The 13686-nt window shown below is 46.1% G+C and overlaps 1 protein-coding gene across 1 annotated transcript in view; it reads left to right on the top strand.

Annotated features, from left to right (window-relative positions):
- The window catches only part of camk2n1a (calcium/calmodulin dependent protein kinase II inhibitor 1a), a gene marked incomplete at both ends in the record, with an annotated part of 17142 nt that extends 9055 nt beyond the window's left edge, over positions 1-8087 (top strand). Inside the window, one exon of the mRNA XM_079508123.1 lies at positions 8014-8087. Within this exon, the coding sequence (XP_079364249.1) occupies positions 8014-8087 (74 nt within the window). The remainder of the gene's footprint in view (positions 1-8013) is intronic.
- Positions 8088-13686: the final 5599 nt, after the last annotated feature.

Here is a 13686-nt window from a genome sequence, read left to right as displayed (position 1 = left end):
TTTATAAATGTCTTCATGGGTCCAGAGGGTGGTTCTGGGTGTAGAGTTCTGCTGTGTTTATAAATGTCTTCATGGGTCCAGAGGGTGGTTCTGGGTGTAGAGTTCTGTGGTGTTTATAAATGTCTTCATGGGTCCAGAGGGTGGTTCTGGGTGTAGAGTTCTGCTGTGTTTATAAATGTCTTCATGGGTCCAGAGGGTGGTTCTGGGTGTAGAGTTCTGTGGGGTTTATATATGTCGTCATGGTTCCAGAGGGTGGTTCTGGGTGTAGAGTTCTGTAGTGTTTATAAATGTCTTCATGGGTCCAGAGGGTGGTTCTGGGTGTAGAGTTCTGTTTATAAATGTCTTCATGGGTCCAGAGGGTGGTTCTGGGTGTAGAGTTCTGCTGTGTTTATAAATGTCTTCATGGGTCCAGAGGGTGGTTCTGGGTGTAGAGTTCTGTGGTGTTTATAAATGTCTTCATGGGTCCAGAGGGTGGTTCTGGGTGTAGAGTTCTGTAGTGTTTATAAATGTCTTCATGGGTCCAGAGGGTGGTTCTGGGTGTAGAGTTCTGTGGTGTTTATAAATGTCTTCATGGGTCCAGAGGGTGGTTCTGGGTGTAGAGTTCTGTGGTGTTTATAAATGTCTTCATGGTTCCAGAGGGTAGTTCTGGGTGTAGAGTTCTGTGGTGTTTATAAATGTCTTCATGGGTCCAGAGGGTGGTTCTGGGTGTAGAGTTCTGCTGTGTTTATAAATGTCTTCATGGGTCCAGAGGGTGGTTCTGGGTGTAGAGTTCTGCTGTGTTTATAAATGTCTTCATGGTTCCAGAGGGTGGTTCTGGGTGTAGAGTTCTGCTGTGTTTATAAATGTCTTCATGGGTCCAGAGGGTGGTTCTGGGTGTAGAGTTCTGCTGTGTTTATAAATGTCTTCATGGTTCCAGAGGGTGGTTCTGGGTGTAGAGTTCTGTGTTTATAAATGTCTTCATGGGTCCAGAGGGTGGTTCTGGGTGTAGAGTTCTGTGGTGTTTATAAATGTCTTCATGGGTCCAGAGGGTGGTTCTGGGTGTAGAGTTCTGCTGTGTTTATAAATGTCTTCATGGGTCCAGAGGGTGGTTATGGGTGTAGAGTTCTGTGGTGTTTATAAATGTCTTCATGGGTCCAGAGGGTGGTTCTGGGTGTAGAGTTCTGTGGTGTTTATAAATGTCTTCATGGGTCCAGAGGGTGGTTCTGGGTGTAGAGTTCTGTGGTGTTTATAAATGTCTTCATGGGTCCAGAGGGTGGTTCTGGGTGTAGAGTTCTGTGGTGTTTATAAATGTCTTCATGGTCCAGAGGGTGGTTCTGGGTGTAGAGTTCTGCTGTGTTTATAAATGTCTTCATGGTTCCAGAGGGTGGTTCTGGGTGTAGAGTTCTGTGGTGTTTATAAATGTATTCATGGTTCCAGAGGGTGGTTCTGGGTGTAGAGTTCTGTGTTTATAAATGTCTTCATGGTCCAGAGGGTGGTTCTGGGTGTAGAGTTCTGTAGTGTTTATAAATGTCTTCATGGGTCCAGAGGGTGGTTCTGGGTGTAGAGTTCTGTGGTGTTTATAAATGTCTTCATGGTTCCAGAGGGTGGTTCTGGGTGTAGAGTTCTGTGTTTATAAATGTCTTCATGGTTCCAGAGGGTGGTTCTGGATGTAGAGTTCTGTCTTCATGGTTCCAGAGGGTGGTTCTGGATGTAGAGTTCTGTGGTGTTTATAAATGTCTTCATGGGTCCAGAGGGTGGTTCTGGGTGTAGAGTTCTGCTGTGTTTATAAATGTCTTCATGGGTCCAGAGGGTGGTTCTGGGTGTAGAGTTCTGTGGTGTTTATAAATGTCTTCATGGTCCAGAGGGTGGTTCTGGGTGTAGAGTTCTGCTGTGTTTATAAATGTCTTCATGGTTCCAGAGGGTGGTTCTGGGTGTAGAGTTCTGCTGTGTTTATAAATGTCTTCATGGTTCCAGAGGGTGGTTCTGGGTGTAGAGTTCTGCTGTGTTTATAAATGTCTTCATGGTTCCAGAGGGTGGTTCTGGGTGTAGAGTTCTGTAGTGTTTATAAATGTCTTCATGGGTCCAGAGGGTGGTTCTGGGTTTGGAGTTCTGCTGTGTTCATAAATGTCTTCATGGGTCCAGAGGGTGGTTCTGGGTGTAGAGTTCTGTGTTTATAAATGTCTTCATGGTTCCAGAGGGTGGTTCTGGGTGTAGAGTTCTGTAGTGTTTATACATTTCTTCATGGGTCCAGAGGGTGGTTCTGGGTGTAGAGTTCTGTGGTGTTTATAAATGTCTTCATGGGTCCAGAGGGTGGTTCTGGGTGTAGAGTTCTGTGGTTTTTATAAATGTCTTCATGGGCCCAGAGGGTGGTTCTGGGTGTAGAGTTCTGTGGTGTTTATAAATGTCTTCATGGGTCCAGAGGGTGGTTCTGGGTGTAGAGTTCTGTGGTGTTTATAAATGTCTTCATGGTTCCAGAGGGTGGTTCTGGGTGTAGAGTTCTGCTGTGTTTATAAATGTCTTCATGGTTCCAGAGGGTGGTTCTGGGTGTAGAGTTATGCTGTGTTTATAAATGTCTTCATGGTTCCAGAGGGTGGTTCTGGGTGTAGAGTTCTGTAGTGTTTATAAATGTCTTCATGGGTCCAGAGGGTGGTTCTGGGTGTAGAGTTCTGTAGTGTTTATAAATGTCTTCATGGTCCAGAGGGTGGTTCTGGATGTAGAGTTCTGTGGTGTTTATAAATGTCTTCATGGGTCCAGAGGGTGGTTCTGGGTGTAGAGTTCTGCTGTGTTTATAAATGTCTTCATGGGTCCAGAGGGTGGTTCTGGGTGTAGAGTTCTGCTGTGTTTATAAATGTCTTCATGGGTCCAGAGGGTGGTTCTGGGTGTAGAGTTCTGCTGTGTTTATAAATGTCTTCATGGTTCCAGAGGGTGGTTCTGGGTGTAGAGTTCTGTGGTGTTTATAAATGTCTTCATGGTTCCAGAGGGTGGTTCTGGGTGTAGAGTTCTGCTGTGTTTATAAATGTCTTCATGGTCCAGAGGGTGGTTCTGGGTGTAGAGTTCTGCTGTGTTTATAAATGTCTTCATGGTTCCAGAGGGTGGTTCTGGGTGTAGAGTTCTGCTGTGTTTATAAATGTCTTCATGGTCCAGAGGGTGGTTCTGGGTGTAGAGTTCTGCTGTGTTTATAAATGTCTTCATGGTTCCAGAGGGTGGTTCTGGGTGTAGAGTTCTGTGGTGTTTATAAATGTCTTCATGGTTCCAGAGGGTGGTTCTGGGTGTAGAGTTCTGTGGTGTTTATAAATGTCTTCATGGTCCAGAGGGTGGTTCTGGGTGTAGAGTTCTGCTGTGTTTATAAATGTCTTCATGGTTCCAGAGGGTGGTTCTGGGTGTAGAGTTCTGCTGTGTTTATAAATGTCTTCATGGTTCCAGAGGGTGGTTCTGGGTGTAGAGTTCTGCTGTGTTTATAAATGTCTTCATGGTTCCAGAGGGTGGTTCTGGGTGTAGAGTTCTGTAGTGTTTATAAATGTCTTCATGGGTCCAGAGGGTGGTTCTGGGTGTAGAGTTCTGCTGTGTTCATAAATGTCTTCATGGGTCCAGAGGGTGGTTCTGGGTGTAGAGTTCTGTGTTTATAAATGTCTTCATGGTTCCAGAGGGTGGTTCTGGGTGTAGAGTTCTGTAGTGTTTATACATTTCTTCATGGGTCCAGAGGGTGGTTCTGGGTGTAGAGTTCTGTGGTGTTTATAAATGTCTTCATGGGTCCAGAGGGTGGTTCTGGGTGTAGAGTTCTGTGGTTTTTATAAATGTCTTCATGGGCCCAGAGGGTGGTTCTGGGTGTAGAGTTCTGTGGTGTTTATAAATGTCTTCATGGGTCCAGAGGGTGGTTCTGGGTGTAGAGTTCTGCTGTGTTTATAAATGTCTTCATGGTTCCAGAGGGTGGTTCTGGGTGTAGAGTTATGCTGTGTTTATAAATGTCTTCATGGTTCCAGAGGGTGGTTCTGGGTGTAGAGTTCTGTAGTGTTTATAAATGTCTTCATGGGTCCAGAGGGTGGTTCTGGGTGTAGAGTTCTGTAGTGTTTATAAATGTCTTCTGGTCCAGAGGGTGGTTCTGGGTGTAGAGTTCTGCTGTGTTTATAAATGTCTTCATGGTTCCAGAGGGTGGTTCTGGGTGTAGAGTTCTGTGGTGTTTATAAATGTCTTCATGGTTCCAGAGGGTGGTTCTGGGTGTAGAGTTCTGTAGTGTTTTTACATTTCTTCATGGGTCCAGAGGGTGGTTCTGGGTGTAGAGTTCTGTGGTGTTTATAAATGTCTTCATGGGTCCAGAGGGTGGTTCTGGGTGTAGAGTTCTGTGGTTTTTATAAATGTCTTCATGGGCCCAGAGGGTGGTTCTGGGTGTAGAGTTCTGTGGTGTTTATAAATGTCTTCATGGGTCCAGAGGGTGGTTCTGGGTGTAGAGTTCTGTGGTGTTTATAAATGTCTTCATGGTTCCAGAGGGTGGTTCTGGGTGTAGAGTTCTGCTGTGTTTATAAATGTCTTCATGGTTCCAGAGGGTGGTTCTGGGTGTAGAGTTATGCTGTGTTTATAAATGTCTTCATGGTTCCAGAGGGTGGTTCTGGGTGTAGAGTTCTGTGGTGTTTATAAATGTCTTCATGGTCTAGAGGGTGGTTCTGGGTGTAGAGTTCTGTAGTGTTTATAAATGTCTTCTGGTCCAGAGGGTGGTTCTGGGTGTAGAGTTCTGCTGTGTTTATAAATGTCTTCATGGGTCCAGAGGGTGGTTCTGGGTGTAGAGTTCTGTGGTGTTTATAAATGTATTCATGGGTCCAGAGGGTGGTTCTGGGTGTAGAGTTCTGCTGTGTTTATAAATGTATTCATGGGTCCAGAGGGTGGTTCTGGGTGTAGAGTTCTGTTGTGTTTATAAATGTCTTCATGGGTCCAGAGGGTGGTTCTGGGTGTAGAGTTCTGTGGTGTTTATAAATGTCTTCATGGGTCCAGAGGGTGGTTCTGGGTGTAGAGTTCTGTAGTGTTTATAAATGTCTTCATGGGTCCAGAGTGTGGTTCTGGGTGTAGAGTTCTGTAGTGTTTATAAATGTCTTCATGGGTCCAGAGGGTGGTTCTGGGTGTAGAGTTCTGTAGTGTTTATAAATGTCTTCATGGTCCAGAGGGTGGTTCTGGGTGTAGAGTTCTGCTGTGTTTATAAATGTCTTCATGGGTCCAGAGGGTGGTTCTGGGTGTAGAGTTCTGTGGTGTTTATAAATGTCTTCATGGTTCCAGAGGGTGGTTCTGGGTGTAGAGTTCTGCTGTGTTTATAAATGTCTTCATGGGTCCAGAGGGTGGTTCTGGGTGTAGAGTTCTGTTGTGTTTATAAATGTCTTCATGGGTCCAGAGGGTGGTTCTGGGTGTAGAGTTCTGTGGTGTTTATAAATGTCTTCATGGGTCCAGAGGGTGGTTCTGGGTGTAGAGTTCTGTAGTGTTTATAAATGTCTTCATGGGTCCAGAGGGTGGTTCTGGGTGTAGAGTTCTGCTGTGTTTATAAATGTCTTCATGGTCCAGAGGGTGGTTCTGGGTGTAGAGTTCTGCTGTGTTTATAAATGTCTTCATGGTCTAGAGGGTGGTTCTGGGTGTAGAGTTCTGCTGTGTTTATAAATGTCTTCATGGTCCAGAGGGTGGTTCTGGGTGTAGAGTTCTGTGGTGTTTATAAATGTCTTCATGGTCCAGAGGATGGTTCTGGGTGTAGAGTTCTGTAGTGTTTATAAATGTCTTCATGGTCCAGAGGGTGGTTCTGTGTGTAGAGTTCAGTTCTGTGGTGTTTATAAATGTCTTCATGGTCCAGAGGGTGGTTCTGGGTGTAGAGTTCTGTAGTGTTTATAAATGTCTTCATGGGTCCAGAGGGTGGTTCTGGGTGTAGAGTTCTGTAGTGTTTATAAATGTCTTCATGGTTCCAGAGGGTGGTTCTGGGTGTAGTGTTCTGCGGTGTTTATAAATGTCTTCATGGGTCCAGAGGGTGGTTCTGGGTGTAGAGTTCTGTGGTGTTTATAAATGTCTTCATGGGTCCAGAGGGTGGTTCTGGGTGTAGAGTTCTGTAGTGTTTATAAATGTCTTCATGGTCCAGAGGATGGTTCTGGGTGTAGAGTTCTGCTGTGTTTATAAATGTCTTCATGGGTCCAGAGGGTGGTTCTGGGTGTAGAGTTCTGTGGTGTTTATAAATGTCTTCATGGTTCCAGAGGGTGGTTCTAGCTGTAGAGTTCTGCTGTGTTTATAAATGTCTTCATGGGTCCAGAGGGTGGTTCTGGGTGTAGAGTTCTGTTGTGTTTATAAATGTCTTCATGGGTCCAGAGGGTGGTTCTGGGTGTAGAGTTCTGTGGTGTTTATAAATGTCTTCATGGGTCCAGAGGGTGGTTCTGGGTGTAGAGTTCTGTAGTGTTTATAAATGTCTTCATGGTCCAGAGGGTGGTTCTGGGTGTAGAGTTCTGCTGTGTTTATAAATGTCTTCATGGTTCCAGAGGGTGGTTCTGGGTGTAGAGTTCTGCTGTGTTTATAAATGTCTTCATGGTCCAGAGGGTGGTTCTGGGTGTAGAGTTCTGCTGTGTTTATAAATGTCTTCATGGTCCAGAGGGTGGTTCTGGGTGTAGAGTTCTGCTGTGTTTATAAATGTCTTCATGGTCCAGAGGGTGGTTCTGGGTGTAGAGTTCTGTGGTGTTTATAAATGTCTTCATGGTTCAGAGGATGGTTCTGGGTGTAGAGTTCTGTAGTGTTTATAAATGTCTTCATGGTCCAGAGGGTGGTTCTGTGTGTAGAGTTCAGTTCTGTGGTGTTTATAAATGTCTTCATGGTCCAGAGGGTGGTTCTGGGTGTAGAGTTCTGTAGTGTTTATAAATGTCTTCATGGGTCCAGAGGGTGGTTCTGGGTGTAGAGTTCTGTAGTGTTTATAAATGTCTTCATGGTTCCAGAGGGTGGTTCTGGGTGTAGTGTTCTGCGGTGTTTATAAATGTCTTCATGGGTCCAGAGGGTGGTTCTGGGTGTAGAGTTCTGTGGTGTTTATAAATGTCTTCATGGGTCCAGAGGGTGGTTCTGGGTGTAGAGTTCTGTGGTGTTTATAAATGTCTTCATGGGTCCAGAGGGTGGTTCTGGGTGTAGAGTTCTGTAGTGTTTATAAATGTCTTCATGGTCCAGAGGATGGTTCTGGGTGTAGAGTTCTGCTGTGTTTATAAATGTCTTCATGGGTCCAGAGGGTGGTTCTGGGTGTAGAGTTCTGTAGTGTTTATAAATGTCTTCATGGTCCAGAGGGTGGTTCTGGGTGTAGAGTTCTGTGGTGTTTATAAATGTCTTCATGGTCCAGAGGGTGGTTCTGGGTGTAGAGTTCTGTAGTGTTTATAAATGTCTTCATGGTCCAGAGGGTGGTTCAGGGTGTAGAGTTCAGTTCTGTAGTGTTTATAAATGTCTTCATGGTCCAGAGGGTGGTTCTGGGTGTAGAGTTCTGTGGTGTTTATAAATGTCTTCATGGGTCCAGAGGGTGGTTCTGGGTGTAGAGTTCAGTTCTGTAGTGTTTATAAATGTCTTCATGGTCCAGAGGGTGGTTCAGGGTGTAGAGTTCAGTTCTGTAGTGTTTATAAATGTCTTCATGGTCCAGAGGGTGGTTCTGGGTGTAGAGTTCTGTAGTGTTTATAAATGTCTTCATGGGTCCAGAGGGTGGTTCTGGGTGTAGAGTTCAGTTCTGTAGTGTTTATAAATGTCTTCATGGTCCAGAGGGTGGTTCTGGGTGTAGAGTTCAGTTCTGTAGTGTTTATAAATGTCTTCATGGTTCAGAGTGTGGTTCTGGTTCTGGGTGTAGAGTTCTGCAGTCAGTGTTTATCCCATTTAAACCTGAGCTCGATTCTACAAAATGTCTTCTAAATCCTGACAGTTTTCTGAAAAACCCTATGATTCTCTGTCAGTCGTTTCTTAAACATTTTCATGTCAAGGACCCAAGGTCTGGCGCTCTCACTGAGAGTACAGGGTTTATTAAATGGTTAACCCCCCCCCCCCCCCTCCCCCTGTCATCCACAGTTGTGGACGAGGACGAGAATGGCGACGAGGAGGCGCTGAAAAATGGAGCGGCGAAGACCCCCACGGAGGCTTGAAGGACCCCCACGGAGCCTTGAAGGACCCCCGCGGAGGCTTGAAGGACCCCCATGGAGCCTTGAAGGACCCCCACGGAGGCTTGAAAGAACCGACGCCATCAACCGTCCCCCCCATCCCCGTCTCCGTCCCTGGCCCAGGGGCGTGCACAGATAGACACTAGGTGGTGCTGAAGAGCACCTGCCCTTTTTTCTCCCCCCCTCTGCACAGCAATGATGTGGCCTTTTGAAAGTTTTTTTTTTGTACAGTTTTGTTAATTTTCTTTGTGTTCTGTACAGTGTACAGTATGTGGCCCATGGTGACAACTTAAACAGCTTCTTCTAATATGATTATTTATGCCCCAAAAATCTATATAAATCTCACACAATATATTAAGGCCATATTAATATTGTATATTAAGTTTCCAACCACGCGCCGCACAAGGTGCCCCCTTTTCTTCACTTGAGCACCACCTGCCCCTCTCAAAATGTCTGTGCACGCCACTGCGCCGTCCCCCCGCACCCCCCCGTCCCATCCCAGGCCCAAACCCCAAACCCCCCAACCCCAAAAAAGACACTGAAAAAAAAGGAAGATTTTTATGGCGATATTTACCAGTTTTGATCCAAAGACACTGTATATAAGCACTTTTCTCTCACGTGGCAGCAGGCAGAACTTCCTCCCTCCCCCTCCTCCCCCCTCCTCCTCCTCCTCCTCCCTCCCCTCCTCCTCCTCAGTCATCATGGCCACCTGGATGACACGACATCGCTGGAAGGGTCACGAGTCGACGGAGGGCTATACACTCGTGACGGAATGCCCCCCGCCCCCTTCCCCAACCCCCCCCCCAACACTCACACACAGAGACACACGCACACGCACCCTTCGATCAGCGGAGGGGGCTTCGTTATTAAGAAGGGGATGAGAAGGCAACAAAATAAGAGGAGGAAAGCGATCGAGGAGGAGGATAACGGAGCCGTCTTCTTCTGTAACGCAGGTATCAGGGACAGGATTTAAGAAAGGGAAGAATCTAAACAAAAACCAACAAGAACAAAGTATGATCTGCCGACGGCGATATTAAAAGCACACACCTCCTCCTGCACAAAGTATGTTGTTATTGTCCGTCTCTAAACCGACAGACCGACCACGGTAAATCATTCTTTCTGCTTCTCCGTTTTATTTTGTTTTTTTGACCGAGGGAGGGCGATATCGATCGCTCTAGTGAGTGAGTGTATATATTTATTATGAGGGGGGGAAAGCCCTTACTTTCTTGCACAAAAGTGGGAAGCTGGTTTAGAAACTGGGTTTGTTGTTTTCTCTGTTGGTCTGTATATAGAAGAGCTTATTTATTATTATTATGACCCCTCTCTGGAATAACACGTCTTTTGACTCGAGGACTGACGGTCGGTCTGTCGGTCAGTCGGTCAGTCCGACGGTCGGTCGCTCGGTCCGTCTGTCGGTCGGTCGGTCGGTCGGTCGGTCGGTCGGTCGGTCGGTCCGACGGTCGGTCGGTCTGTCGGTCAGTCGGTCGGCCGGTCGGCGACGGTCGGTCAGTCTGTCGGTCGGTCGGGATTGTTTTATTATTATCATTTATTTTTGTATGTTGAGGAAAACCGTGACCGAATGAAAGTGACTATACCCCCTTCTTTTTTACTTAATACGAATTCTCAATGTTGCCTGAGTGTTTTTTGTTACCATACTTTGCAGCTATATACAAGTCATTTATACACCTGTGTAACCCGTACCTCCTCCCACCTGTTTGTAAAAGCTTCCCAGGTTTTCCAACCTGGAATGGTTGATACTGTACTGTACTGTACTGTACTGTACACACCCCCTATTGATAAACTATTTATATTGCATTGTGCATTATCGTGTGTGCCAAAATCTCACGAGGGATATTTACCTATTTACGACTAGTTCTCTCTCTTTCTTTGTTTTTTTGTGCTTTACACATTTTACCACCTGTTACAATTTAGTTGTTTCGTTGGGTTGCCATTTTTTCTTAAAACAAAAAACCCCACTGAGATACCAACTCATGCATGGCAAACTGTGGACCTCATGCATGAAACGTGATGCGGAAGTTCTTCTGAAACTTGTGTATTGATTATTATGATTATTATTATTATTGAAAAACACCTCGTTATACAGCTCTGAATGACGACAAAAAAACCTCGAGAAAACGGTCTTAATTCTTGCGTTGTACTGTATACGGTTCACACTGATTTGTACAGTGGCCTAATATCTTGTAATAAAGATTCCGAAGAAGTAATAATACTCCACGTTTACTGTGCTGATTTACTGTGGCTCAACGTTATCACGGGATTTAGGTGGTATCGGGAATGCTCGCCTTGAAACACACTCGCCCTCGTTTTATTTTCTCACGCCGGCCTCACACCGACCTCACGCCGGCCGCTCCTCGTATTCTTGTATTTGTTTTAACACATTTAGACCTGTAGGACGATTCTTAAAAAATATCTTCTAAATCCTAAAAGTTTTCTGAAAACCCTATGTTTCTATGTCCGTGGTACTCAACCTTTTTCATGTCATGGACCCGGATACAGAATTATCTGTATTTGGCCACAGACCCCCATCTGAAAATATGTAGTTCCAGGGACCTCCCAGAAGCAAAGATTTGAGTTGAAAACGTTCACACTGAAAGAATATATATTCAAAGATTTGCGCCACATTTTTCAAAAATAGCAGACCTTCAAGTTTTTAGCGTGGCACTCGGTGCCGTGCTATGAGCTTGTAGATCTGCTATTTTTCAACAGCTAAAGCATAACATAATGCTTAAAACACCAAAAGGGGTTCCCGCCCAAAATGGGTTGACAATAGAGCATCGAAGTCTTTTTTTTAATTTATTTTTTTATATATATTCTTTTTTTGCGGCTTACGCCTTTTATTGGTTTTTGAAGGGACAGACAGTAGGCTGACAGGAAACGGGAGAGAGATGGGGGAAGACATGCAGTAAAGGCCGTGTCGGGCTCGGGAGTCGAACCCGCGGCACACTGCGACTGGATTACCAGTCGGGTGCCCAGACGGTTACGCAACCGCCTGGGCCGAGCATCGAAGTCTTGACGTCAATACATTTTTATTTGCATTAAAATCCCCATAGGGGAATTTTAGACTGAAAAATGAACATGTCATCCCGACCGTTTCACTCATATGGATTTGAAGAATCAACTTTGCTAGAAACAGACCGTATCAAATATGAGGGACTGTACTGACTGTCAAAACGATACAGAGACACCTCCCTGCAACACAACACTCCCTGACAATATCGCCCCGGAGGAAGTTTGTTTATTTTTGGACCACAATTCTGAGAGGATTTTAAGATGACCCCATGTTGTTATTCTCCATAGAGAAAAACTTGAACCAGGGGATGAATGAGCGAGTGACGTCAGGACTTTGGCGCTCTATAAGGTTAGAAATACGTTTAAGGTTAGACTAGAGCATAGTTAGTTTAGGGCATAGACTTACCGGGATTACGTTTGGGAATAGGCTTAGGTTTCGGCACCGGTTTACTGAGGTAATTACGGTTAGGTTTAACCGTTTAAGCATATAGTTTACTTAGGTTGCGTTTTAGGAATACCAGGCTGAGCAGAGCCGTCGGCTGTATACGCTCCGGGGGGACGGTGTTTTGAGGCTGTATACGCTCCGGGGTGACGGTGTTTTGAGGCTGTATACGCTCCGGGGTGACGGTGTTTTGAGGCTGTATACGCTCCGGGGTGACGGTGTTTTGAGGCTGTATACGCTCCGGGGTGACGGTGTTTTGAGGCTGTATACGCTCCGGGGTGACGGTGTTTTGAGGCTGTATACGCTCCGGGGTGACGGTGTTTTGAGGCTGTATACGCTCCGGGGTGACGGTGTTTTGAGGCTGTATACGCTCCGGGGTGACGGTGTTTTGAGGCTGTATACGCTCCGGGGTGACGGTGTTTTGAGGCTGTATACGCTCCGGGGTGACGGTGTTTTGAGGCTGTATACGCTCCGGGTGATGGTGTTTTGAGGCTGTATACGCTCCGGGGTGACGGTGTTTGGAGGCTGTATACGCTCCGGGGTGACGGTGTTTTGAGGCTGTATACGCTCCGGGGTGACTGTGTTTTGAGGCTGTATACGCTCCGTGACGGAGCGTATACATTTAGGCTGATTTGGCTTTGATTTGTTTTTTTGTTTTTTGTTTTTTTCTAAAAAAATACACACTGGAAACATTGTTTTTGCACTCGAAGAAAACTACATGGCGGGGAAATGATTGCGGATGTTTTGTATAATGATCGTTGTGCTGTGCTGCTCGCTGGCTGTCATTGGAGAGGAGAAGAAGGGCCTGGCTGTCATTGGAGGAGGAGAAGAAGGGCCTGGCTGTCATTGGAGGAGGAGAAGAAGGGCCTGGCTGTCTGGCTTTGGCTGAAGAATTAACACATTTAGACCAGAGACCATGCCGATTCTACAAATCTCTTGTAAATCATGACAGTTTTCTGAATGTCAGTGGTGCTCAACCTTTTTCATGTCAAAGACCCCCAAAATGATCTGAAATTATGTTGTTCCAGGGACACCCCCAGAAGCAAATATTTGAATTAAAAACGTTCGCTCTGAAAGAATATATATTCAAAGATTTGCACCACATTTTCATCATTTTTCAAAAAATAGCAGATCTACAAGCTTACGAGCTTACGCGGCACTCTGCCGCGCTATGAGCTTGTAGATCTGCTATTTTTCAATAGCTAAAGTATGACACAATGCTTAAAACACCAAAAGGGGTTCCCCGATTGGACGTATATAGCGCATGGAAGGAACACGCACGTTATTCCAACCAGTTCCTTTCCCCTCCATCAGGTACCCCGGCTTTTTTATTTTCTTTTTTTTATAATTTTTTATCCCATGATTTTGTAGCCCATTTTTCACCCCTGTGTCAATTATCTAATGTGATCCTGGGCTCTACACACCCTCCGCCAACCTAGGGAGAGCAACGGACTTGAACTCATGCTTCCTTCATGCCTGAGTGTCCAAGTTGATTCTTTACACCTGACAGGAGGAGTTTCCCTGGTTGGACGTAGCGCGTGGAAGGAACACGTTATTCCAACCAGTTCCTTTCCCCTCCATCAGGCGCCCCGGCTGGCCAGGGGAGGCAGTTTATAGAGACCAGGATTACTGCATGTTTTTTCTGAGGGTACCTACCCTAGGGGACACGGGGAGAACATGTGAGGGTACCTACCCTAGGGGACATGGGGAGAACATGTGAGGGTACCTACCCTAGGGGACACGGGGAGAACATGTGAGGGTACCTACCCTAGGGGACACAGGGAGAACATGTGAGGGTACCTACCCTAGGGGACACAGGGAGAACATGTGAGGGTACCTACCCTAAGGGACACGGGGAGAACATGTGAGGGTACCTACCCTAGGGGACACGGGGAGAACATGTGAGGGTACCTACCCTAAGGGACATGGGGAGAACATGTGAGGGTACCTACCCTAGGAGACACGGGGAGAACATGTGAAGGTACCTACCCTAAGGGACATGGGGAGAACATGCAAACTCCACACAGAAAGCCCCTTTCGCCAACCGGCCGTTTGCCAACTCGGGTATGGGCACTGAGGAGAGGACACGCCGCCAGCGCCCACAGCGTCCCG

Source organism: Electrona antarctica (genome assembly GCF_951216825.1).
Source record: "Electrona antarctica genome assembly, chromosome: 8".
NCBI lineage: Eukaryota > Metazoa > Chordata > Actinopteri > Myctophiformes > Myctophidae > Electrona > Electrona antarctica.
The sequence above is the reverse complement of the archived record's forward strand: the minus strand, read 5'-3'. Positions and strand labels throughout refer to the sequence as shown.